This window comes from Hesperophylax consimilis, chromosome 23 (assembly GCF_061612785.1).
Source record: "Hesperophylax consimilis isolate HC1 chromosome 23, BYU_Hcon_1.0, whole genome shotgun sequence".
Taxonomy (NCBI): Eukaryota; Metazoa; Arthropoda; class Insecta; order Trichoptera; family Limnephilidae; genus Hesperophylax; species Hesperophylax consimilis.
The window spans coordinates 10990798-11016277 of record NC_142858.1 but is presented as its reverse complement, the minus strand read 5'-3'; the positions used below and the strand labels follow the sequence as shown (position 1 = coordinate 11016277).

Genomic DNA, 25480 nt, shown 5'->3' with positions numbered 1-25480 from the left:
TGACTGCTTTTCAGCAAGGACATCTTGGAGTGCTCTTAGACTTGCTTCAGTGTCGTTCAGTATCTGTACTGAGGACACTGGGATTTCACTATCATTTTCAGACACGTCGGAATAGTCCGATGCTCCGTCAGATTCCTCATCTTCAACCACTGGAGAAATCATTCCCGAGGCCTTTTTTTGTGATGGGGACGTCATCTTATCCAGCATTCTTTTTTTACGCCGATGGCAGCATTCATCAGGCATCGGTGGGATGGACATTTCAATGAGAACAAACACACAATCTTAGGTTGTTTTAAAACTTTCGATAAAAATGTTTAGAATCCGCTAGAATAGTATTATTTTATTACTGTTTTATCAAATAAACTTTTTTGGCACTTAAATTTTCCATATAAATACTGTTTGCACACGAATTCGGAGGTTTTTTTTAGTTTTTTTGCAAGAGCAAAGTGTAAACACGAACTGCTGTCACTGCGATTATTGTTACATGATATATGTATATCAGAAAAGCTGAATGTATTGTCCGTTATAAGAGATTTTTTTACAACAATAGAATGTGTAATGCATAATAGTTTTCTTGATCATAACAATAAGGTTTATTATCCTTGCAATCTTAATCAGTCTTACCATTTTGCAGTTTTTTTTGCAAGTCACACTATTATTACATATTTTTTGATTAACTAAACAATGTTTTTATTTAAAGTAATGTAATGCACATGTGTACTTCATGCTCTTTCATAAATAGACATTGGATTATATTAAGCACTAACAAAATGCAAAAGTAGTGTAGTCAACCAATAACCTCTCAACCAAATAAGATATTTACAACTAATTTAACAAATATTATTCAACTGTTACTTGAACCTCCTTCATAGTACTCCACTTTTATCTCAACCCGATGTTTTTGAAGTTTTCACCACTTTTGCCATGACCGCCTCAATAAGGAATTCAATTTTTTTTGTAACCATTTTGACCTTGAGTATTGAACTTAAATACTTGTAGTTGGATATCTATGGTGTTAAAGGACGTACTTGAATACTTTAACCTTTGATATTTGGAGTAAAAAATGTAAATGAAATTTTGTTCTCTGGTGGCATTTTCGATGTTTTTTTTAAAACAAAAATCAAAAAAATCATTAGGAATTGGATGGCTAGGGTCGATGTGAGGGGTTGGGTGGTTATTTGGCTGAATGATGACTTTTTGAAAATTGGATTTGGAATTAAAAAAAAAAAAATAAAACATTAAAAAGTCACCGGAGACCCAAATTTCTTTACATTTTTACTCCAAACATTGTCAGGAACCACTGGTTAATGTAAGTCGAGTATATACCTTAACAATCTGTATAATACATGCGTTTCAAAGATTTTTTTCATCATTCATAAGATACAAATAAAAACAGATATTGAATATTTTCTTAGCCTGTCACTAGAAGGTCCCGTACTGAGGACACATTGTCACTATTTTTATTGCATTGTACCAAAGGAAAATAGAACCATTGCCGCACTCGATCTAAAATCAGAAGAAAAAGTAAAACTTAACTAAACATAAGTAATAAAATTATGTACCTATGTAGAAATTTTAACTCCGAGAAAAATATGTAGCAAATATGTATTACCTTAGCTTAATGATTTTCACTAAATTTATCGTGTCTCCTGTACTATTGGTAGTACGCATCAGTAGCATCTTTAAATGATTTAGGAAATTTTTTTGAGCAATTACTGTCCTACCACGCTACCGACCTTGGATTAAGTACCTCACATTGTCCATTTAAAAAAATAATAATATGGAAGAAAGCAGTATTCCTTGAATGGAGTAATTCTGCAGATATTGCATTATCAATATCAGAAGTAGTATACAACCTAACATCCTGGTTGCAAAGTGTAAACACACCTTGTAAATTCCTTGACATGGAAGACCCTTGCCACTTTATAGGATCTATCCGTGGCCGTTTGATGAGGTTCCAATTAATAAATACATGTTTTAAATAATGATTTGTTTGACTCCCTCAGGCGAGCAAGTGCGCATCCTGAGCTACAACAAGAGCGGCGAGTGGTGCGAAGCACACTCCTCCGCTGGCCAGATGGGCTGGGTGCCCTCCAACTATGTGACGCCCGTCAACTCGCTGGAGAAGCACTCCTGGTACCACGGCCCCATCTCCCGTAATGCCGCCGAGTACCTGCTCAGCTCGGGCATCAACGGCAGCTTCCTGGTAAACAAACTCCTTTTGAAGACATGGCACGATCAAGAGAATCACATACTTGAGTCGGGTCATGTCAAGAGTCAGAATAACAGAAGAGTATTTTTGAGACGATGTATGAATGTGACTGAAGCAAGGAGTGTGTGCCGAGAGAGTTATGTGAGAGTCTATCCTCTCTGCCTACCCCCCAGTGGGAAAAAAACTGATTGGTTAGTTAGTTACTTCACAGAAACATAAAAGATTAATGTTAACTTTAAAGCATAAAATCTGTGTGTATGAAACCGTAAATACTTTCCAATGGCGACTTTCATTACAACTTTTTCTGTGAATTTTGTTGGTTAATGCAGCTGTTTTGAGCTCTCAACGTAATTTCCAAATGATCAATAGAGCTTTAAAATATTTATTTAACTGACAAAGACCGAAAGCTATTCGTACAATGCTGAAAGAGATATTCCAGAAAATGACAATTTTCATAAATTAGAAAACTCACTAGGAATAATACATTATAACTTATTATTTTGTAATAATCTCACCCGAATTTATTTAATTTTAGATATTAAAAGCATAAATGTATATATTTAAAAAGGCATTACCAAATGGCTATTTTTTATAGTACAACCTTTTCACTAAGCGTAACTTTTTCTGTTAAGGAAGTAAGTCAGTATGTACCGACTGGGGGTATCAAAGTTAACCTGCCTGATTGCCAGCCGAGTGTTGCACCCACCGGTATATCTAAGACCTCATTGGATCAAGAGTTGAAGACATTTTTCTGTCCATAATCATTCTCCACCATTTACAGAAATAAAATGTGCCATTTTCTACAGTCAGAAACTAACAATTTAATAAAATTGATTTCAGGTACGAGAGTCTGAATCCAGTCCCGGCCAGCGCAGTATCTCTCTCCGCTATGAGGGCCGCGTTTATCACTACCGCATCAACGAGGACTCTGAGGGCAAGTGCTTTGTGACAGCTGAGAGCAAGTTCGGCACACTCGCCGAACTGGTGCACCACCACTCTCAGCTCGGCGACGGTCTCATCACACAGCTGCTGTACCCAGCACCCAAGCACAACAAGCCCACGGTCTTCCCGCTCAGCCCCGAACCCGACGAGTGGGAGATAGACAGGACAGACATTGTGATGCGACACAAGCTCGGCGGCGGGCAGTATGGAGACGTGTATGAAGCAGTGTGGAAACGCTACAATATGACAGTGAGTTCACGTTAAAGCAGTAGAGAGTCCGTTCATACCCAGCAGGGTTTTATTGATGAAATATCCTAACTCTATTGTTATTTCTAACCCATTCTTTCCTTTCATTGCCATTTCTTATTAAATGATTGATCCGTTTGTTTTCTCAAGAACATTCTTGTCACTGCTTTACACATCAACTTAAAAATATAAGCTGTGGGGCTTACCACAGACTAATGATGTGGGTATGACCTATCGAGAGAGAAAATAGAAAAAGAGGCCGTTAGTTTACCTTAATTAACTTTCTGTAAAACCTTTTTAGATCGTTCATTGTGTAATATAACTTCATGAAAAGGGATAAAGCGAAATGCAAACTGTAACACTTTTCATCATGATTTCAACCACACTTTCATATGTAAATATGAAACAACTACATTCAACATTGGTTGTCTTTTCAGTTGTCGAGTAACATTGTTGCTTTGTCTATTTTTTATTTCTTTAATCTTTAATCTTTATTAATTCCATTACATGGGTGATATATTGTGCCTGTCTCAAAAGGAACTCCTGTGTTTAGAGCAAAAACAATAAAATAAATAAATTATCAAGTCAAATATATTGATAAATTCTTTACTTATAATTCCAGGTTGCCGTCAAGACCCTTAAAGAGGACACCATGGCGCTGAAGGACTTCCTGGAGGAGGCGGCCATCATGAAGGAGATGAAGCACCCGAACCTCGTGCAGCTGCTGGGTGTGTGCACGCGCGAGCCCCCCTTCTACATCATCACCGAGTTCATGAGCAAGGGCAACCTGCTGGACTACTTGCGCAATGGCAACCGTGAGCACATCACTGCCGTCGTGCTCATGTACATGGCCACGCAAATCGCCAGCGGGATGAGCTATCTCGAAAGTAGAAGTTTCATCCACAGGTTTGTTAACATTGCTACTTTAATTTTAAATAATAATTTATTATAATACCCCGTCGCTAACGACTCAGGCATAATTTTGAATGGCCATCCAATACTGACCTTTTTGTGACATTTTTGTTTTTCTTGTTATTTTATTTGTTCATTAAGTTCGAGGCATTGAAGGCTTTTTAACCAACTGCGAATAAATATTCAAAATATTCCCTGCAAGGATTGTTGGTGGCTGTTATTCATCCTAGTCCAAAATTGTATATTCACTGTTTATTTGTCCTTGGTTATGTCAATTTAAGTAGCTTTGCTAAAAAGAAGATGACATTCCAAACAAATACATTGTTCTTTCCAAATTTTAACTTAGAAACTATGGACATATTCTGGTCCTTCATAATTACTTTCTTTTGTATTTTGAAAGCACAATTTACAATGCTTTATGTTCACAAGATTTGAGTTCTATCTGTGAATATACTTTGAGTACTCCCAATTAACCATGAATTTTTTATTTGACATCATGCACTCATAGGTTGTTCAATTATTGCAGTCTTCAATTTAAATCAATTTGATTTGAAGTGACAGCCAAATTATGTTTCTACTACATTCATCAGAGCTTTTATTCATTGCAGTTTTCAATATGTTTGCCAATCCAATTTTACTCAAGCAAAATGTCTTTATTGTGCATCATTTCACATCTGCACATCTCTAAAATGGGTGGACAATATTGTGTTATTTTTTTAAGATAAAATAATTAAACCAAATTTATTAAAACTTACCTTTAATATAAAGGTTGCGACTGATTTGTAACATTTACTTGTATGTATCATTTGTGGTAACCCTTTCTGCCTTATATATTTATATTTAATGCCTATTGGAATGCTCTGCTATTTAATACTCCAAGTCTTTATTTCACTGCACTTTCTGATATCCTCACTGACTTGTAAAGTAAAATTCATGGGGGTTTGTGAAAACAAAGCCAAGATAATAGTAGAGCATGCGGCTCTCTCTGCGAGCGGTTTATTTCACTGTATTTTTCTTTTGTAATGTTTGAATTGTCTGCTTTTATATTACAATTGATTGTTACAAGTTAGATGTTGCCTTAATTCATTCAGCATTTTTAAAAGTAATAATTTTCACCCATGAATGTTTGTAATGCAATGTAGAAGTTTTTTAAAATGTTAGATTTCACAACTCCACTGGCGATTCAATACATTTTGTAACCCAAATAGTCTTATTATTTTCAATATGTGTAAACTTTAAGCTTTTATTTATTCTTTTCTGAATATTTTGATAGTGATCTTTAAAAATATTACAATCAGTCTTTTTTTACAAGTCTACCTGTGTTTCAATAAACCATTTGTCTGCTTAGTCTATTCAGTAAAGTCAACACAGCCTTAGTTTATATAAGTTACTTGCCATATAAAATAAACATAAGCTTATTTTAGTTTGTTTTCACAGTATTTTGTCATCTCAATGAATGGCAAACAAGGTTCCATGCGACCTTTGATAATCCTAATTGCATTGAAACCTTTTAACTGATTAATTGAGCTAATGGGTGTTGACTTTACTACATCTTGTGCATTTTTTGTATTATGCGATAATTTGTTCAAATACATTATAAGCGATAAAATGCACTGTAATAATAATAAGAGTTCATTCCAGAATGTATGCAGGGGTAATGCAATGCAATGCATTCTGTATTTTAAAATAACAGACAAATAATAATAATAAGAATATATATAGGCAATTCGGAATAGAAGTGAAAAATATGTGCAAGCAGCCGTTTATGGAGGATATTTGAACATCTCCCGTCTCCAGAGAGCCATCAGTGGGGACTCCATCCACGCAACCATGGCAGAGACGATAGTGTTATTTGATTTCCACAACTTTCCCATGTGGTGGCGGAGAAGCGCTCTGAAAGAGTGCACTCGTCCCTCCAGGAACATTTCCGTAGCATTGCAGTATCTCGGTATACGAACAGTTAGCAGTAAGCGTTACAGTAAGCGACTTTTAGCTTGTGCCATTGAGATGCAGTGTAATCTACCCACAGTTCTGACGTGTACAGTGAAGTGCAGAATGCGTTGAAAGGAAACAACCTTAATGACTCAATATCTAAGCTCATCCTTATATTGTAATTCTATAGTTGGTTGCGTTCTGCATAGTTACAGGCAAATTAAGGTTTGTTTATCTACTTTCTAACTGTAGTACATAATCTGCTTCAACAGAATCATACATTTTATGACTTTGTTGAAAAAAGTATTCAGATATATTTTGACATAAGTTTTGGTCTATGATAGTTTTACCGCCAAACTTTTAAAACCTCTCAAATGGGATATAGAAATCTATACATCAACTTCTGGATTTGGCATGTCATACAAATTTGCAAGACGAATATGGCCCGAGTAGGCCCAGTTTAATTTTCACAACTCCCCATCGAATTACGATTGTTCCCTCACTTCGATAGACTAGTATGCCTTGCTCCAAAAATAACAATTTTAAAATTATGTGAGTTAATTACAGTCAGAGTGCAAAGTTAACCCTGCAAAGTTAATCGCATGATGTAATTTGGGCCGCCAATAGGAATCCAGAAAGGCACCCGTCACCACACGTCAGAAGTTTGAGGTTTAAAATTAAGTACCCAACTATGTAAAACTCTGTCACCGCTCCATGTGCAAAGCCATTGTTGAGCGTGAAGTTTGTGGCAAAACTACTGCTGTAACTTGAATATGTTCACATAAATTAATATATCCGTTTACAACTAATCAAATTTGTTATCAAAAAGTCTCATAATTGCTGCCCATATGGTTACCTAATAAAAACCCAAGCAATGCACGTCTACTGCTCTGGCGCCACTAGTATTAGAACAGGAAGTGACATAGTGGCTGACATTCATAATGCACAAATAGGATTCATAGTCCGGACTCGCTATTGGGAAATATTATTTGGACGGGTTGATTTTTAATCACGCTCTGTTTAAAGTTTGTAATGCAGGTTTATCTTTTTTTTATGGATTATATTTTGAGTTCACTGCACTAACGCACTTTAGGGAATGGGCTCAGGTACCAACCCTTATTTGTGTGCCAGTGTTGAATACAGAAGCGAATTGGTTAATGATGTGATTAATTTTAAAGAACTTAGGAAGGAAATATTTTATTTTATAAATTCTACAATTGCTTGCATGGGCTATTGCTTCCTGAAATAGTCCATGTTGCAGTTTATATTTTGGTTTTATATTATTACAGATATATTTTGGTATAATACCAACTTTTACCATTAATCTTGAGACAATCTGATCTTAAGGTTAAACGCAACGCTCGTTGTATTCTACGTGTTCACAGATGGCGTTAATTAATTAATTTTGTTTAATACGCTTTTGCAAGGTATTGCTTTACAGTATTAAGACAAATTATTTGTTTGCGCCCTCATATACGCAATATGAATATAAATAAATAGTTTTGTCCATATAAAAACTCAATTCTATCGAGAAAGGCATACAAATACAATATTGGATTGAATCGTCGGTAAAATATTGTATTTGTGTGCCTTTCTCGAAAGAATTAAGTCTTTAAACGAACAAAACTATTGATTCATATTCATATTGCGTATATACGGGCGCAAACAAATGATTTGTCTTAATATTGTAAAGCAATACCTTGCAAAAGCGTATTTAAACAAAATTAATTAATTAACGCCATCTGTGAACACGTAGAATACAATGAGCGTTGCGTTTAACCTTAAGTGTTACAAATTACATATCTAAATCTTTGTTACCTGTTGATAAACATAAGTTTAATAATTAATAAAAATAATAGATATGGGTATTGAACACAGTTTGTTATATTTCCCATCAAGCATATCACAATGATTGCTAAAATTGTAGTTTGTGATTAAAACCCATTTCTATAGCAAAAAAATGAAACTTGGCAAACTTGACATTATGTAACATTTTACCTGTATAAACTAATATGTACATGGTTACATTTCATTGTTTTTTACAACATTACAACATTTTTTAAATACATTCATTCTTCAGGCTTTCAGGTACATACATTACATTTTTATCCCATTAAGCAGATCTGGGACTCATATTCTCATATGCGGCAATCTAATTCTATTTACATTTCTGGTTTCATAATTATGTATATTTTTACTAAAAAATATTTCATCCCTAAAGTATTTTGCATTTGGTTATTCATAATTTTATGTATAAAAAATGACACATTATACAGCTGTCTCTTTTTTATCAGAATCCAATTTAGTTCTTCTGTCATTTGATTAATTCTGTTTTGTTTGACATTTAAGCTCATTAATTTTTATGTTCATAAAATCACATTTGAACAATATATTTTTGCAATAATATCATTGATTTACTATCCATAAATCAATGGTATGTTTGCAACTATGTTTTCAGGTTGAAATACCCATGAAAGTGTACAAAAAAAAATTGAATTGAATACAAAAAATTATATGAATAATTATGTAGATATACAAGAACTTTGTCAGTTGGAAATCTACAGGACATAAAAACCTAATTACAAATTAACCAAATTCCACATAATTCTAAATTTATATAAAAATAAAATTAGACCAAATGTCAAGTTTCTCGGCTGATTCAGGTAGGTATTCAAAGTAAAATCGTAATAATACGACTTGTTCCTGTGTAAATGAATATTTAGTGGCCGATTAAAAATTCTGATTGAAAAAACAGTAATTTTTAATCAGTTAACATTTTTCAGAAAATATTATTTTGCATCTGGAACATTGCACACAGAACCTTTTTAATCTTCCATATTTTCATAAATTGTTATACCTCTCACTTTTCTTTACGTATAAAGTAAGGGGCACACTTTTAATTTATTTTGGCAGTTTTAACTTTTTTTATACAGATTTATGTGCGTAGCATTTGATGCACAAATTATGATGAATCAAGCATGCTCAAAAGTCACTAGCTGCCACTATTGATTAGTGGACTTCTTGCGAGAACTTTTAAATGGTTATTTTGTTAAACTCTTAATTTATTGATTTTCTGCCAGGTTTTTCATTTCGTCGCAAAATGTCAATGATGTAAGAGATCTTCAAAAATGTTTTGAAATATGAATTTTTTGTTACATACCAAATGTAATTGATGCAAGTCCATGGCTCACCTTTTGCGAGAACTTTTAAAACATGTTAGGTTTTCTTTGGAAACAGGGATCTGGCGGCACGTAACTGTCTGGTGGGAGAGAATCATCTGGTCAAGGTGGCAGACTTTGGGCTGGCGCGACTGATGCGTGATGACACGTACACTGCACATGCCGGTGCCAAGTTCCCCATTAAGTGGACGGCGCCTGAGGGTCTGGCCTACAACAAGTTCTCCACCAAGTCCGACGTGTGGGCCTTCGGCATCCTGCTGTGGGAAATTGCCACGTATGGCATGTCACCGTACCCCGGGGTCGACCTGACTGACGTCTACCATATGTTGGAAAAGGTAAATAAACAATTCAGTTAGATTATAAAATATATTATTGTTATTCCAGCGAGATTGTGTAATCAGTACAATAACCTCTGAAAAGTTTCTCCTTTTGGGCGACTCTATGTACTGTCCTGCCAAGTGTAAGTTTATGTAATCCATTTAAACAAGTACACGTGCAAAGACAGCCATTTCTTGTTCATGATTCCATTCATGCTAAGTGATGCTCAAAAGCATGGAGTTGGTGCACTTGTTGAGACATTGAGGCAAATGTTTTCTACATTCTAGATTTGATGCATATAACTATAACTAGATGTTTGGCTTAGTGGGAGTTTTATTTACTTGCAATTATCTATATTTGAAGTTTGCAAATGCTAATGGAAAGGAAACAGAATCTGCAAATCTGCCCCAAATTGAATGTAAAAAGGTTTAATGAGATTGTGGCTTAATGTTTAGGGCTACCGAATGGAGTGTCCCCCAGGCTGTCCACCCGCAGTACACGAGCTGATGCGTGGCTGTTGGCAGTGGAGCGCCCAAGACCGGCCCTCCTTCCAGCAAATCCACCATGCTCTGGAACACATGTTTCAGGACAACTCCATCACTGAAGGTATGTTGACCTGCATTATTAACTACTGCGTTTTTTTGATTATTTATTATTGCGCCACAGACCTTGCGATCTTTTCATCTTGCTGTGCGAACATTATTGTATTTTTCAATTGAGAATTATTTTGGAATGTGTATTGGACATTACCTATGTAACAATCTTGACGGCTCTCTTGTTAAGGTTAAATGTTTCATGAAAAGTGTATACGTGTACTAAGGCATGTTACACATTGGCCTCCTCTTATCTTTGCAGAGGTAGAGAAGACCTTGCAGGAAGGAGGCACCCCACCGGGCAGTGAGCCTCAGCCAACGGGGCCAATGTCCACCTTTTCTAGTCGAGCACGCGGCGCGGGAGACCGGGCCACTGCGCCCGCCACGCCTCCACCTGTTCAAATGAGGAGACCAATAAACAGAAGGGGAAAACAAGCTCCCACTCCACCAAAGAGAACAAGGTACTGTCTCACTTTATTTACCATTTGCGACACTCACAAATGAATTGCAATTATGATTTATGTTTGTAGTTCTTGATTTTGGAGCCATATGTTTGTAAATATATGAAGTGTATTTTTAATTACAAGGGAAACAAGAATCAGATATTTTTACAGCTCTCGGGAAAATTGGAGATTATTCTGGAATATCTCGAAAACAAATGTTAAAGACTATTTACACAAAATTTGAAAGATTTGAATCTATCGAACAAAAACATAAATCGTTATAAAAAAGGACTCATGTTATATGTCAAATATTAGGTAAGGTGGGTTTGCCTTCTAAAACGATTTTAATGCTGCCAGTCTGGTGGATTGTCAACATTAATATCAAGATTATTCTTTAGGAATTAATGTTATTTAGGGCGCCTTTGTGCCTATTATTATAAATTCTCAGGTTGCAGGCCTGTATTAAAAATAATTTGTCATTGAAGAACTGGGATGCAAATAAAAGAAAGTTAAAAATAAGACGATTAAAATAATTATGATAACAGAACATAAAGTTTATAACTTAAGATCTATTTTACAAATGGCATTGTGCTAAATCTAATTAAAATTATAGCAGGATAAGAAGATAGTTTACAATGAGGGCAAGTGGTAAGAATTGGAGAGATTTTACACTTTAGTGACATTGTAGAGGTGTGACATGTAATAGCATGGCATTGGTGGTGGTCGAGGCGATGCATCCTGATGGGGATGTGTCATCAAGAACAAAAACCTGAAAGTGATCAGCCTCGGGTGTTAGCTCGCGGCCAGGGAATGCGAGTCACCAAAACCCCAGGTGGCATGGTGTTGTGGTCGGCTCTTGTGGCTCTGGTCAGCAAATCAGGATAGCCGCTGCTCTCCCACGTGGCTGATGCTCCCCGGTAGGTCGAGGATCAACCTCTCTTGCCCATCAATAAAATCCAAAGAGGTGGGTTAAGTTCTCGTTAGCTTCTAGTAGCTTTTGTTGCTGTCGCAAGTCCCAAATTCTCCAACCTTGAGGTGCTCAAAACTACAATATTTCCAACATAGCGGCCCATAATTAGGTACTAAAGTATAAAGGGAACGACTCACAGATTGTAAAATAATTCCTTATTAATTATTAACGAATTACATTTCATAACAGCGTTGTAAGCATATGTTGACAGTTACTCGCTCGAAAAGATGTCAAAATGTAACAAAAAAACTCATTTTGTTGAGAATTAATGTTTTCTCATTATTTTTTGCTTTCAGTTTACTTTCATCATGCAGTTCATTTCGTGAATCGCAGTATACTTCTGAAGACAATCACAACATGCCTAGTGCCGTAATTGAGGATCATATCAATGGTAAGTCAGCATTCATAACTTTACACCCAAATTCAGGTGTCCTTTTAATAGTCCTACTAGGCTACTCAGTGAATTTTGATTATCTGGCTCGTTTGGTATTTGGACTGTATATGAGTCCTTTAAATGTCTCAATCTGGGTGTTTTTGAACATTTAAAATATTGACTTTATAATATAGAGTTTAATTTGGCAGGCACCTAGGGGTACCCTTGTATCCGGATTAGGTCCACCAGGCGTTCCTGCCCCTTTGCTCGCTAGCCCATAAGCCCACCCGTCTCTTGATATCTGTTTGGGTTATTCTGTTAATGTTAGCGAGTTCTTCCAACATGGTCATGCATTATGTTAGGTGTTTCAAGTTGCATTGGTTACTTTTTAGAGACATTAGAGTTACCTGACTATAGCTTTTGTAAAATTAGTTCATTAGCTGACATGGGTTTATTATCACTTATACTAGCTCAACTTGTACATGTATTGAGACTTATTTCCGGTGTTATTGTAAATGAAGTATCATTATTCTCACACATAACTTATTTCCTGGGTAATTTTAAAATAATTTTTTTTATTTTCCGTTCTTAGTTAACTCAATTTGTAAATTAAAAGTTGTAAATTGCGATTTAAAGTCACTGAAACCACCTAGATTTCACCATTTATCCCATTACATTCTATAAATTCTGCACATTATGACAAGCGATTGCTCAAAACATTTTTGCAAACTTTGCATGATTGCCAAAAATCGTTTGAGTTAATATAATAAAATCCCTTTTCATTTGAAACTGTGTAGTCCTTTGGTCCAAAAATATAATAATTTATAAGTACTTTTATCTTATATTAAAAAAATATATGGATATATTATATTTATATTTTACACATAACATTGAATCACTGAAGTAAGAATCGTGGCTCCCTTATCAGGCACAAGAGCTCCTCTTTTCTGATAAGGTATACATGACCAATTATGTACCTAAATATAATATTTTGCAAAAAAATTTATGTATTAATGTAACTATGATCTATATTAAAATAATAAAAAAAAAAATCTTGGCTTTTATTTCATTTCTCGTCTATTGATATTTTGTACCAAGTAATGAAATTTTTAAAATATGTAACAAATCTTAATTATGCACATCACAGTGCCCTTGAGGGGATTTACGTTTAGAACAGCACTATGCTAATCAGCCAATATTATTGTTATGATTAGTTTCTTGGAACAGCCTACTTAAGAAACTAATATTGACTGGGGCACATATATGTCATATATTATGGTTATACATATTGATGTTTACATTTGGCTTTATTATGTGCATTTTTTCATGTATCAAATGTGTTCAGTAAAAAAACCTCAATCAATAAATGTGAAGTGAAGTCAAACGATTAGAAATGTTCCATTGCCTGTTGCAAAGATGAATCATCGTGCATTTTTATACAACAGGGAGCAAATGGGCCCAGTGTGGAAAGGCTGCGTCTTCTGATGGTTCGTTACCTGAGCAGACACCGGACACTGACACTGAGTCCATTGGAGGGGCAGACGGGGTTGTGAAGCCGGTCAAGCGTAGGGCCCGCACTTACCCGCCAAAGGATATCACGCAAAAGGTATTAATTATTTAATAACTAGCGCTATTGATCAATAACAATTTAACCAACGGTGCAACATTGGTCCCTTCACAATTGACATTTGAGACTGTGGTTCACTTCTTCCATTCCTTACCCTCTGACCAACTGTACGGTATTCCTAAAGGTGAATGGGCCCTCAGGGCTGCGTTGAATTAATATAAAAAAGTAAAATTGGTGAAACCACACAAAGGCTGTAAGAATTATTGAGATCAACTGCCAAATTTGAGCAACTGAGCATTTCTACAAGTAACATTAATAAATGTAATAATACAGTTACCTTCGTACTTAGGTTATTATCTATAGACAATACATCCACAATTTCTAGGTCTTGGAATGTTTGCATTAAATTATTTAGTTGTTTCCTTATGCTGCGTATAGATATGAGAAAAAAAGCGCGAGCCAAGCGTAAGCCAAATGCTATGAGGTCGATAAGTGTCCCAGTATCAATTGATTTCCTTACTTCCAGCAATAATTTTTCTTTTTTTAAAGCATACTCGAGCAACGAACCTGCTTGATATTTAAAGGCAAGAGCATATCTAATGGGTGACCATCCTTTGTTTGCAAACGTATCACAATTTTTTTTCTCCCATGTGTCCCACTCCGATTCCACTGTAAGTTTCATTAGCATGCAGCTGTACCACTCTACGCCGGCGTATTCCAAAAAATGTTTTAAAATTTCAATTTTCTTTTTGTCTTCGTTGATTTGGAAGCGTTCACATTCTTTGTTAAAATCTTCAATCCACTGGTTTGCATTTGAGCTTCTGCCAGTGAATTTACCAATCATAAAATCCTTTCTAATTTTCCGTAAATTTTGAGTTTCAGATTTTGTTTGTTTACCTTCAAGCAATTTCTCCAACAGTTTTTCCAGCGTTTGACTTGATCCAATAGGTAAAGACTCAGCATTATTTGTGTTTTCCGTAATTTCTTCTAGGTAAATATCATTAAACTGTAAGTTTTGTTCTGTATCTAAATATATTTTTGACATATCATCCGTCAAGGTTATCCATATTTTCCTTGTTTGATGTCTTTTACTTAATGTTTTTTTTACCTTAGCATAGTTTGGAGTGTTTGTAATTTCTTGGTGTAGATTTGTAGGTTGGGATTCGAGTGGTATTCCAAAAATCCGACCATCAGGTGTAGCGATTGAGGTTATGCATATGAAGTTTGATTTTCCATCTGCCGTTGGTCTCACAGCAAAATCAAACCTCAATTTTTCCATATTTCGTTAAATAGTTGCAGTAAATGTTGTTTTATAATAGTTTTTTTATAATCTAAAACTATAATTTGAAATCAAAGGCGTAATTGCGTTTCTCTGTAAAAACAAAAGATTTATTAACAATACGTATTTACAACTCTTAAACATCACATTATCTGTTAACAAAAGATTCACTCACCTGTAAAAACAAAAGAAACAACATTTAAAGCCCTTATTTCAGGTTTCTTAATAATGTGAGATATTATATTCAGGTGTATTCGGTGTATTTAATGAAATAATGATGACCCTTTTACTTTTATATCTCGCTTTAATTCGCAAATGTCAAAGCTGTCGGCAGTGACATCTAGCGGGCCACCAACTAACTTGTCGGTAACGCGGCAAATTCAAACTTAAAGAAAGCACTCCTAAGTGGTTTTCTTTACATATATATACAACTCAAGAGTAAGGTATAACTTTGTAACTTATTAAAACAGATCTGTTTCAGCCGAAGAGAACTTTGTGTTTTGGTTTATTAAAATAGTGTAAATATGCACTTATCACCGGCGGTTGTAAAACTAGGATGTTTATCTACTTTTTTGTTTTGTTTTTCAATACATTTACAAAAGTGTGATAATTTATAAAGATTAATACAAAATACAGTCATTTTCATTATTTGAACTCTTCAATTGTTTGTATACAAAAAATAATTGCACTCATGATGTGGTTGATTATTTTACAGATTGTACCACAAGTTGCTGCATTGGAAGTACAAAATGTGAAGAGGGCCATTAATAGATACGGTACCCTACCAAAGGGGGCCCGCATCGGAGCCTACTTGGAGTCTCTGCGGCGAGAAGGAGAGGATGGAGAGGGGGAGCTGGATGGAGAGGGTCCAGCGCGGGCCCCAGCGCCACCGCACATGATCCGTAGCAACTCTTCGGGGGGAGTACGCTCCTTCACCCGTACCACTCCTAAGGAGAGGCCTACCCTAGCTGACCTGGAGTTCCCCCCACCCCCTCCCGAGCAGCCGCCCTCTCCGCTGGCCTGCTCCCCCCTCCCACCCCCGCCGCCCCCCGAGGAAGACCTGCCCCCGGTCAACTACAAGATGCTAGAGCTCAAGCTAGTCACGGAGATCAAGGAGAGCTCCGACCGCAAGGGTCGCCACCAACACTCCCCCCCTCCGGCTGCGCACCACATCTCCATCGGCGATCCTGTAGCCCGCCTAGTCTCCGAACTCTCACAAAGTTTGAATTTAGAATGCGCCAGAGTTGACAATCATAAGATAGTTGAAGAACATGAATCATCTGACATTACTCCAATATCGTGTCTTGATTCTAAATTTATAAACAAAACAGAATTAGGAAATACTTCCAAAATTGAAAACACTAAAAATACCTACAAATCTCAACTAAAAAAAGTAGAGACTCAAAAGAAACCTTTGGGTGCTAAATCTGAGAGAGAGAGTACAGGATCAATCGTTGATTTCAAATCGAGACTGCGAAAAGTGGATACTTCAAATGGTGCAGTAGCCAAATTGGATAAAGAAGTAGACACCCCATCCGATGATAAGAGCAATGAAGTTTTAAAACCTCTCATTTCCAAAGAGCAGAAAGATATTTTAGACACCTCAGATTCTAAGAAAAGTGATACAGAACTAAATGCAGCATTGATTACAAAAGTGGAAGAAGATGATGATAAACGGCGCAGCACAGGAAGTATCAGTAGTTTGAAGAAGCTGTGGGAGCCAAAGGAAGCGGAAAGTGCCCCTCAACCCAGTCCTAAACTGTGTAATAAAAATAAAAAGCGAATGGATGAAAAGAATTCAGAACCACCAAAGTCTGATATAGTTAATAAAGAACAAAAATCTGAAAATGGTTCCATCTCTAACATCATGAGTCGCAGTCTAAACGCTAATAACAAGTCTGCTGAGAGAAGACAGTGGGTCTCGGTGAGCGAGGAGAAGCCCATAGTGCCCGCCAAACCAGCGGTGAAGGGCGGCAAGCCAGGATCGGCCATCTACGCCACACCGGTGGGCGGCGGGCCGGAGGGCATTGCGGAGCTGGCGCGGGGCTTGGAGGCGGCCCTGCGTGCGGGTGGCCCGGGGCACTGGGCCCGCCTGGCAGAGGGACTCGGCGCGCTGGGGGCTGCCTGCGTGGCCCACTGCGCGGAGGGCGCCCCTCCCCAGCGCCTGTTCTCCCTGCGGGCGCTTGCCCCGCGCCTGGAGGAGCTGCAGCGGGGGGCGCGCGCCCTGGCCCGGCCCCGCCCCCTTGCTGCTGCGCCCGATCCCATCCTTCATGCCCAGGATGTCTCGGCCGCTCTCAAGGATGCCATTACCACTGTTGCACGCTAGGTTCTGCTAGTTAACGGTTATCTTCCATATATACGCAACACAAAGCTGGAATGATTATGACATTATGAAACTTCCAAGGTTTACATCCTGATAAATATGTAATTATTTTTCAGTTTGTGGTAAATCTATTACTTAACCTAGATGTCTTCATAAAATTGTACATAAATCTACAAATGAAATTAATGACTCCCGGTACAGGAATAAAGAAAGTCACAATTACGAGAGAGGGACTGAAATAAAAGTGAATAGGTATAAAAGCATATTATAAGTTATATTTATGAAGTTCTTTGAAATATGAAAGAAGAGCAGGATGGTGTGCTTTAAAAAGAAATACAAATTCAATATTGATTAATATTTATCATAAAACAAAGCGCATTGTGACTTAAAATATTGAATGTTTAAAAAAATAAATTTGACATTAATTTGTTTACTTGAATGGCTGAGAGAGGTCTTTGAACAGAAAGTATTGGTAAAAAGTATATATGTACTCTGTAAAATACTGATGTGAAAATATTTACAGTATTTAATTTTCTTTTTTGGGATTGTTGCCTACAGTGACTGTACCTTCATTATATTTGAATTGTAAGTTACTACTTATTTATAACTCATTTTCATAAATTTGGAACCATTTTTTTGTGAAACTTTTGAATTGCAAACTCTATAATGTGGGACATACAGACTAACTCTAATACAACATTTCTGTAAATTAAATCCGAACACAATCTACATTGTGTACCCCCTGTTTTAGTCTGTAGAGTTGTAGAATTTGACTATTGGACTTTTGTTAGACTCTTCACCTAATTGTAACATTAGAACTATGAACATACGCATGCAGTGTGCTTTAACCCTTTTATCAATGTGGCCATTAATAGCGGGTCGACCGATCAAATATAATTAGTAATTTGTCAAAATGTGATGTAAACCGGAGAGATCCACGCAAGAAATGAATTTCATAGAATTAAGATGAGACTAACATAAGTGTAATTATTTTAATACAACGTGTGAAAGGTTGGTTCACGATTTTGTACTTTACTTTAAATCATAGAATGGTGTGAACAATATTTACAAGTATTTAATGAAATCCCTCATATATGAATAACATCTCTTAAACAACATTTGGTAAAAATGCTTAATGTGATAAAACAACTACATACTGTGAACACATTTCCCCTGCTTTAGTACGTAGATTTATTGCTCTCTTATTTTGTTATTTATCCTTTGAATTCTGAGAATGTTGTGGAATAGATGAAATAGTTGGATGTCTGTGGCTAGGGCGGCTGTGCGGTGTAACTTAGTGTCTGCTGTGACTACCAACTACATATTAATATGTCTTATTTTAGCTCTCTTACCCCCATAATACACCTACTATCTGTTGTGGAATAGATGAAATAGTTGGATGTCTGTGGCTGGGGCGGGTGTGCAGTGTAACTTTGTGTCTGCTGTGACCACCAACTACGTAATGACATGTCTTATTCTAGCTCTCTTTCCTGCATCATACGCCTACTATCAATCCCTCATACTCATTCACATATGTATTATAACATCTTAGGTATGTATTATAGCCACCATATTTGGTGAGATTATAAATTATTATTATATTAGTATTTGTGCATTTTTTTCAATTCTAAACAGTTTCCTATACTTATTAATTTAACTTGAATATTGTACATTTAAATAATATTATTATTGATGATTTATTCTTATATTTTCTTACGGCTAGCTATTGGTATCACCAAATTAACTTTAGGTTTATTCTTGGAAGATGTTCTTAAACTTAAATCTTACTGTTGATTGAGTACATTCCTCTTGGTTCAAGCTACCTTTCAACAAGATTTTGTCTAATAATGAAATAACACAATAATATTAATTATTATATACCAAAAACTATATTAGAAAGAGGAAAATCAGGTAAGTTTTTCCAGGTGTTGTATTTCTCTTTATTAAGGCTGTTGAGATGTGGTGTACATAATTTTACCTTTCCCTTACAATATCCTGGATATGCTTCCCAATACATTAACATAAAAATACATACATGTAATATTTCCCTTAAAAGTGTTGCAACAAATAGTGCTTCAGGCCAAATATATGTGTATCTCTTATGTAAATTCAAGTTTTTCTGAGCTAAATTTTCTAATTACTGGATGAAATACAACTAAAGTTACTGTAAATATTTCCTGACATAATAGACCTTTCATTAATTAGCAAATAATTATGCTTACTTATATATATTCATCATGATAAAACATAAGTTCACTATCCAGTTTATCTCACCTCTCAGAATAAAATTACATTCAAAGGTTGTTGTTTTGGTTTTTAATTCATGCATTTTCAAATTATGATATTATCATACACACCAATATGAATAAATATATAAGTATTTCTGGCCAAATTAAATTGAATTTACAAATATGTATACGTATTATCTTTTTACTGTAAGATCTCTATTTTCAAGTTATCATTTTGGGGACTTTTGCTTAAGTAATTCAAGTGGACCACAGAACATTCATAATACTTAATGATAAATCTATGTATTTTGAGATTTATTCTTTTTTCAATTATTTTTACTTTTAGTATTGAGGCTTCATTCATTAACCATTTCTATTCTACCGATCTTCCAAATTATTTAAATTTTCTTTCTTACTCTAGAAAGAAATACAAAAATTGGTAAGTAGATTTGTATTGGTACAGGACAAATGTCTGCTGTGTAATGCAAATTTATTACCATATTGTATTTGCAGATTCTCTTACATATTGTTTGGTTAATGTATTAGTCTAAATAGTAAAAAGTCTAAACTTAATATTTCATTGTGGTTATTATGTAATTGCTAAATATTCCGAATATGCTGTGATAAATATTTGATTTGCAGGGGGCATTTCGCTCAGTGGTATAATAATTATAATTCTTCTTTCCCTTTTTCAATATTCGGAGAAAAACATAATGTTATATGGACTTGTATTGATAAAGCCATGTCTGCCGCTGGTGTGGACAATTAATTCTAGAGTGGTCGTGGTCATCAATCTTTATGAAATGAATTTGTATCCTTCACTTAATTAAGACGATACTGATTTATGCTAGTCTTTGTATGTTTAAACCTAGTATGTAAGATGATATTAAAGACACTCTGTAACAAAATGATAGTGCATATCTATATTTTGAAATTTTCTGAAATGCAATATGAATTTACTTTTTCTATATTATTCTAAACGTTCATCTCTTTTGGATATTTAAAATGAAATCTTATCCATCGAAGCAACCGTAATCATAATGTTGTAGCGCTAGATATTAAATTCTTGTAAAGAAAAACAGTAAAACAATGTTTTTTTAATGTTTTTCAAAGGAATGTTAAAAAGATTTGTAAAACTGAGGAAAATGTAAAAGGTAGGAAAATTTGATTATCAAGTACCTACTCAATTTTCGAAATAAAACTATTACTCTAAAACTCCATCACTTTGAAAACCACAAAACCTAAAAACCATTTTTTTTTCTCATTATTTTGTGCTGAAAAAGCGAGGTCCCCCTTCTTCTCCATACATTTCAAAAATTTTCACAGTGGAAATAATGAACCGGTTTTATGCACATTTAAAAAACTTACTCATTTTAATACTCACGAAATGAAAATGGTGTTGAAATTCTCACAACCTCTGAAACCAGTTTCGTAACTTCATCTGGATAAAACTTTTTATGACAAAGTTAATATCCCCTACAAAATGTCAGAAAATTGATAATTGATTTATGAAAAATAATATGACCTTATTCCCGCAGAAATCAAAACTATAAAACTATGACATTGTTTAAATAGTCCTGCGAAAAATGAGATTGCAGCTCTCGCCAATATGCCTGGCCTGTCAAATTCCAAAGAACCAATAGTAATACATATTTCAGAAGAATCGCCATTTTTAAGCAAAATATGACATTTCTTCAATATTTATATAAATTGACATCATTGCGTTTACCGGCCACCGGACTGTCAGAGTACGATTTACATAGTAAGTACTTCAAAATACAATATTTTCCTCTTCAACTGTTAGGCTGCGTTCAAATTTATGAGTGATTTCACCTCCACGCTGCACATTTTTTCATCTCGTCTGGCTGAAAAATGATACTTTTTCAAATTGTAATTAAATATATATCACTTGATCATTCTTTGTGTAAACCTTACTCAAATAACGCATCTATAACTTAACTAATCACTAAAAAGATGGCCGAGGGGTTAGGCTCTTGACCAGCAATCCGAAGGTCGAAAAGTTCAAATCCTGGCGTGCGCAAGTAATTTTTGTGTGATGAATTTGTGTTAATTCACAATTTATTAATTGAAAATAATATGTAGTATACTTGCAGCACGTTCCAGAGTGGAAGATACTCTCAGTATCGCCCTGGTGTAAGACTACAATTCAGAATCGAAACATTGCTACAAATGGCTTTAGCCGTGTTTAGTGATCTGAGTAGCCAGGTACTCTCCCATCTTCCTCTTTTTTTCCTTATCCTTCCCCTCCCCACTACTTCCAGTCTCACAATATACCTCCATCGGGGAAGCCATAGTCTCACTGGCTCCAGACCGTTTGGGAGCAGTTGGGTCTCTTGTGCATTATTCACATAAAAAAATCATAAATAACTCAAAATAATTGTTTTGGGGCAACAAAATGAAATATTACCGAACAAATAAAATGTTACTGAATATCTACGCCGGCCGGGCCGTACCGAAGGATATGTTTGTGAAGTTATTTAACAAACGTGATGCATCTTAAACAAGAGGTATCATAACATACACTGGACGCAAATCTCTAATGAGAAATTATTTTTTAGGTCACAGCTCTAATGCATTTTTATATTGATAATTTTTTTTTTTAAATATATTTTTATTCCAGCCAAATGTAATTCCTAAATTCACAATTGCTAAAAGACCCTCGCAAAATCTGCCTAAAATGAAAAGCGGCGCATGGTTCTGCTGATATCACACTAAACGTCTATTGCGCCTGCACGCCGAACAAAAAACCGTTTTTACCGATGCTGCAAATTTGAAACGAGTTGAATGGTAAACCGTGTGTCGGACAGTTTAAATCCTTAACCAAGATAAACAAATAAATTTATTGAACATATTTTTTGATATGTCGCTACATATATGAATGTGGAATTTTTACAAAGGAATTTTAGTTCTGCATAATACTTGTATGCAATACAGCAATAATTCAAACCAAGAAATGAATTAAGACGCTTCCGCAGGCAAGCGCGATGAAATGACTCCAGATGCTTCCCGCTACCTGAGGGTTAATCGATTTCTTTTAAACATCTTTTACTGTGTTTGAATAGTCAAGCAATAGTTGAATTGAATAATCGTAAATTGAAATTGAATGCTCTCAATTTGGGGAAAATGTGTTACCCCGCTTCGGTGTGCAAGGATTGAAACTGTTTTTTTGTAACCTAGGTATGACATTATATTCTTTAGCCATAGACATTTTAATGAATCGCCGAATTATATCTTGTAGCTAGATTGCTGATCTCTGGTGCAGTGATGTGATAAAATTCCTTTAGATCTAAGGAAAAATATACAATGTGGAATTTTTTCATATATATCTGAGGAATTTTTTTTCTCCCTTTTTTAATCTGCGATTGAACTCCTAATAGGTGTGGCCACGAATCACTACTGTAAAATCTGGGTAGAAAATTAAAAAAATCTTTCATTGTATGGAATAAATTAGGACTTGCTTTTTGGCGTAAAAGGTGGGAAAACTTGAAGTAGGGGTAACTTAAAACCGAAGTTTTACTGTACATAGACGCAATATTTATGAAAATTACTTAATTAAGTTTGTTTTAATATTTTGTGTTCCCTTTGAGAACACTATGGATTTTAATATTACTATAATTTAGTGCAAATTTTCAATGTATTTTAAATGAAAAGAAAATATTCAAAATATGGAGTGAACGGGGGTAGATATACTGCAATAATTATTGGCATTTAGGCATTCTCTTTAGTCTAGAAATATTTTTCATGTATTTTTATAGTAAACACAGCTTAACATAAATGTCCTTTATTGCCTGTCTATCCTCGGACTACATTTATAGCCCTTGTGTATCCATTACTAAGATATTCTATGCTGATTTTGTATGCAAGTATTCGGTTGGAAATAGTGACATGCGTACACGTAGGGCGCATTCATCGGTCTCTGACTGTAAGTCTACGCGATGACATGTAGACCGATGGTGCCTGAGTAAAGTCTGGAAACAATGCCTCATTTAGCTTAGCATCCCGATATTTCTATAAATTATTAGGAAGGTCCCAAAGACGGGAGCGAAGATGCACCTCAGTAATAACCCGCTCTTTTACAATATTAATTTTATAAGACTGTGTTCAAAACGCCCATCAGATCACGCAATTGTAAGCGTTTCAGTTGACCGATGACACAGCACTCACAAACTGGATCAATGGATGCAGTGCGTAGCGTCTCGTGCGTGGCTGCGTTGCATTTCAGCTCTTCATACATTCATCTACATTTACCGTATGCGACTGATGTACGATTGGCACTATTTCCAGCCTTATGTATTATTATTATTACAAAAATCTTAGGTAGAATTCATATTAAATACCAAACAGTTGCTATAATCTATGTGGAAGACTGTTTGAATTATTATATAGAATATTATCCAATATTTTTTTCTTTTTGATGTACTGTAAAAAATATTTATTTGACTTAATACAGTCGATTTAACTACATTTCCGTTATAAAATGCTGAAGGATACTAAATTTGAGTGTTGTTAACTTTGAAATATGTAATGTTAAAAAAGAAAATGGCCTAAAGCCCTCAAGTAATTTATTTTAATTACATATTTATTTTGGCACTGCAGTGCGAACAAGGTCACTACAGGTGAAATAAAATACACCATTAGTTTTTTGTTTAATAAATATGTGCTTGAAGCTGGAACACACCCTACATAATTTTGCGAGTATAATTATGAAATATACTTTTTGAGAAAATGGCCTAAATTCCTGAAACACAATACACTCAGTGTCCCCTAAGGGGAGGGTGGAGAGGATAGAGACCCAGATATAATATTTCAGCTACATATATAGTATACTCATATGAAAGTACTATGCAGTTGTGTAAAAATTTCATACTACGACTTTCAACTCTTCACCAACCAATTTCAATATTTATTTATCTAATGTTACAGTTTACAAATAGAAATTATTATGGATATTTTTTGTTTTGTTTAGATTCTAAAAAGAATTCAGCCATATTAAAATAAAAATTGACTGTGTTGGAAAATTTTAACAATATTATTTGTTAACTCTTTGCACGCGGCCGTATCAACTGTTGTTACGGCAAAAAGTCTATACTCACACGCGGCTGTATCAACAGTTGATACGGCAACTTTGACGGCCGATATTCCCGCTCTCTTTCGTCATAAATGTATTTCTTGCTCACTTGGACATTTGTAGAACTATCACGATGCTGATATCTACAAGAATTTCTCAAAAATAAAATTTTATTTCATAAAAAAAGATCGATAACCAAGTGCGCCTCTTCGCGCCTTTTAGTCCTCTAGTTTACATTTTTGTCAACGGATGGCGTTAGTACTAGTTTGTCATTCACAACTTTTCATAACTAAGAATGATAAGTGATCATGGTGTCCCACTTGTGTCTATAAACACAGTGGCCTAAGTACACAGACACCGAAAGTGGTTTATTTATGACGCCGAGTGAATGGCGGGACCACATTCAAAAGATACGGTACGTCTTTGTATGAAATTTTATGTTTTTGTTTTTATAAACATCTAAAAGTGTTGACACACGAGGATTTGTTTTCATATTGTGGAGAATAATCTGTTCTGTCTATATAGTCCAATAAATCATGCCAGAATGCTATAATTTGACATTTAATTGCATGCATAGGTATTTGAAAATATGTACCGCGTACGGGTATAGATAAAACGGAGCATATTAACGCGTTCAAAAGGTTAATCTCAAATAATATCCATTAGTAAATTCCAAAGATTTAACAACATGCATTTAATCCATTTTAACGGGAACATAAAATACGAAATAAAATGTTTCTTACTCTGAATTATTGTGTTTTTATTAGCATTATTATGCTTGTTGATCCTTCCCAATTATTTTAGTTTCCAAAAATCAGATGCAGGAAAAAGCCAATATTTACCATAGAATGATGTCATTTTATACATTTTTTCA

At 35.2% G+C, this 25480-nt stretch overlaps 1 protein-coding gene across 1 annotated transcript in view; it reads left to right on the top strand.

Moving 5' to 3' along the window:
- Window positions 1-19576, top strand: part of Abl (tyrosine-protein kinase Abl) — a 96167-nt gene extending 76591 nt beyond the window's left edge. The window contains exons 3-11 of the mRNA XM_089646023.1: window positions 2007-2206; window positions 3053-3403; window positions 4023-4306; window positions 9482-9758; window positions 10197-10347; window positions 10597-10795; window positions 12044-12138; window positions 13566-13726; window positions 15682-19576. Of these exons, the coding sequence (XP_089502149.1) occupies window positions 2007-2206; window positions 3053-3403; window positions 4023-4306; window positions 9482-9758; window positions 10197-10347; window positions 10597-10795; window positions 12044-12138; window positions 13566-13726; window positions 15682-17292 (3329 nt within the window). The 3' untranslated portion in view covers window positions 17293-19576. The remainder of the gene's footprint in view (window positions 1-2006; window positions 2207-3052; window positions 3404-4022; window positions 4307-9481; window positions 9759-10196; window positions 10348-10596; window positions 10796-12043; window positions 12139-13565; window positions 13727-15681) is intronic.
- The last annotated feature ends 5904 nt before the right edge of the window (window positions 19577-25480 follow it).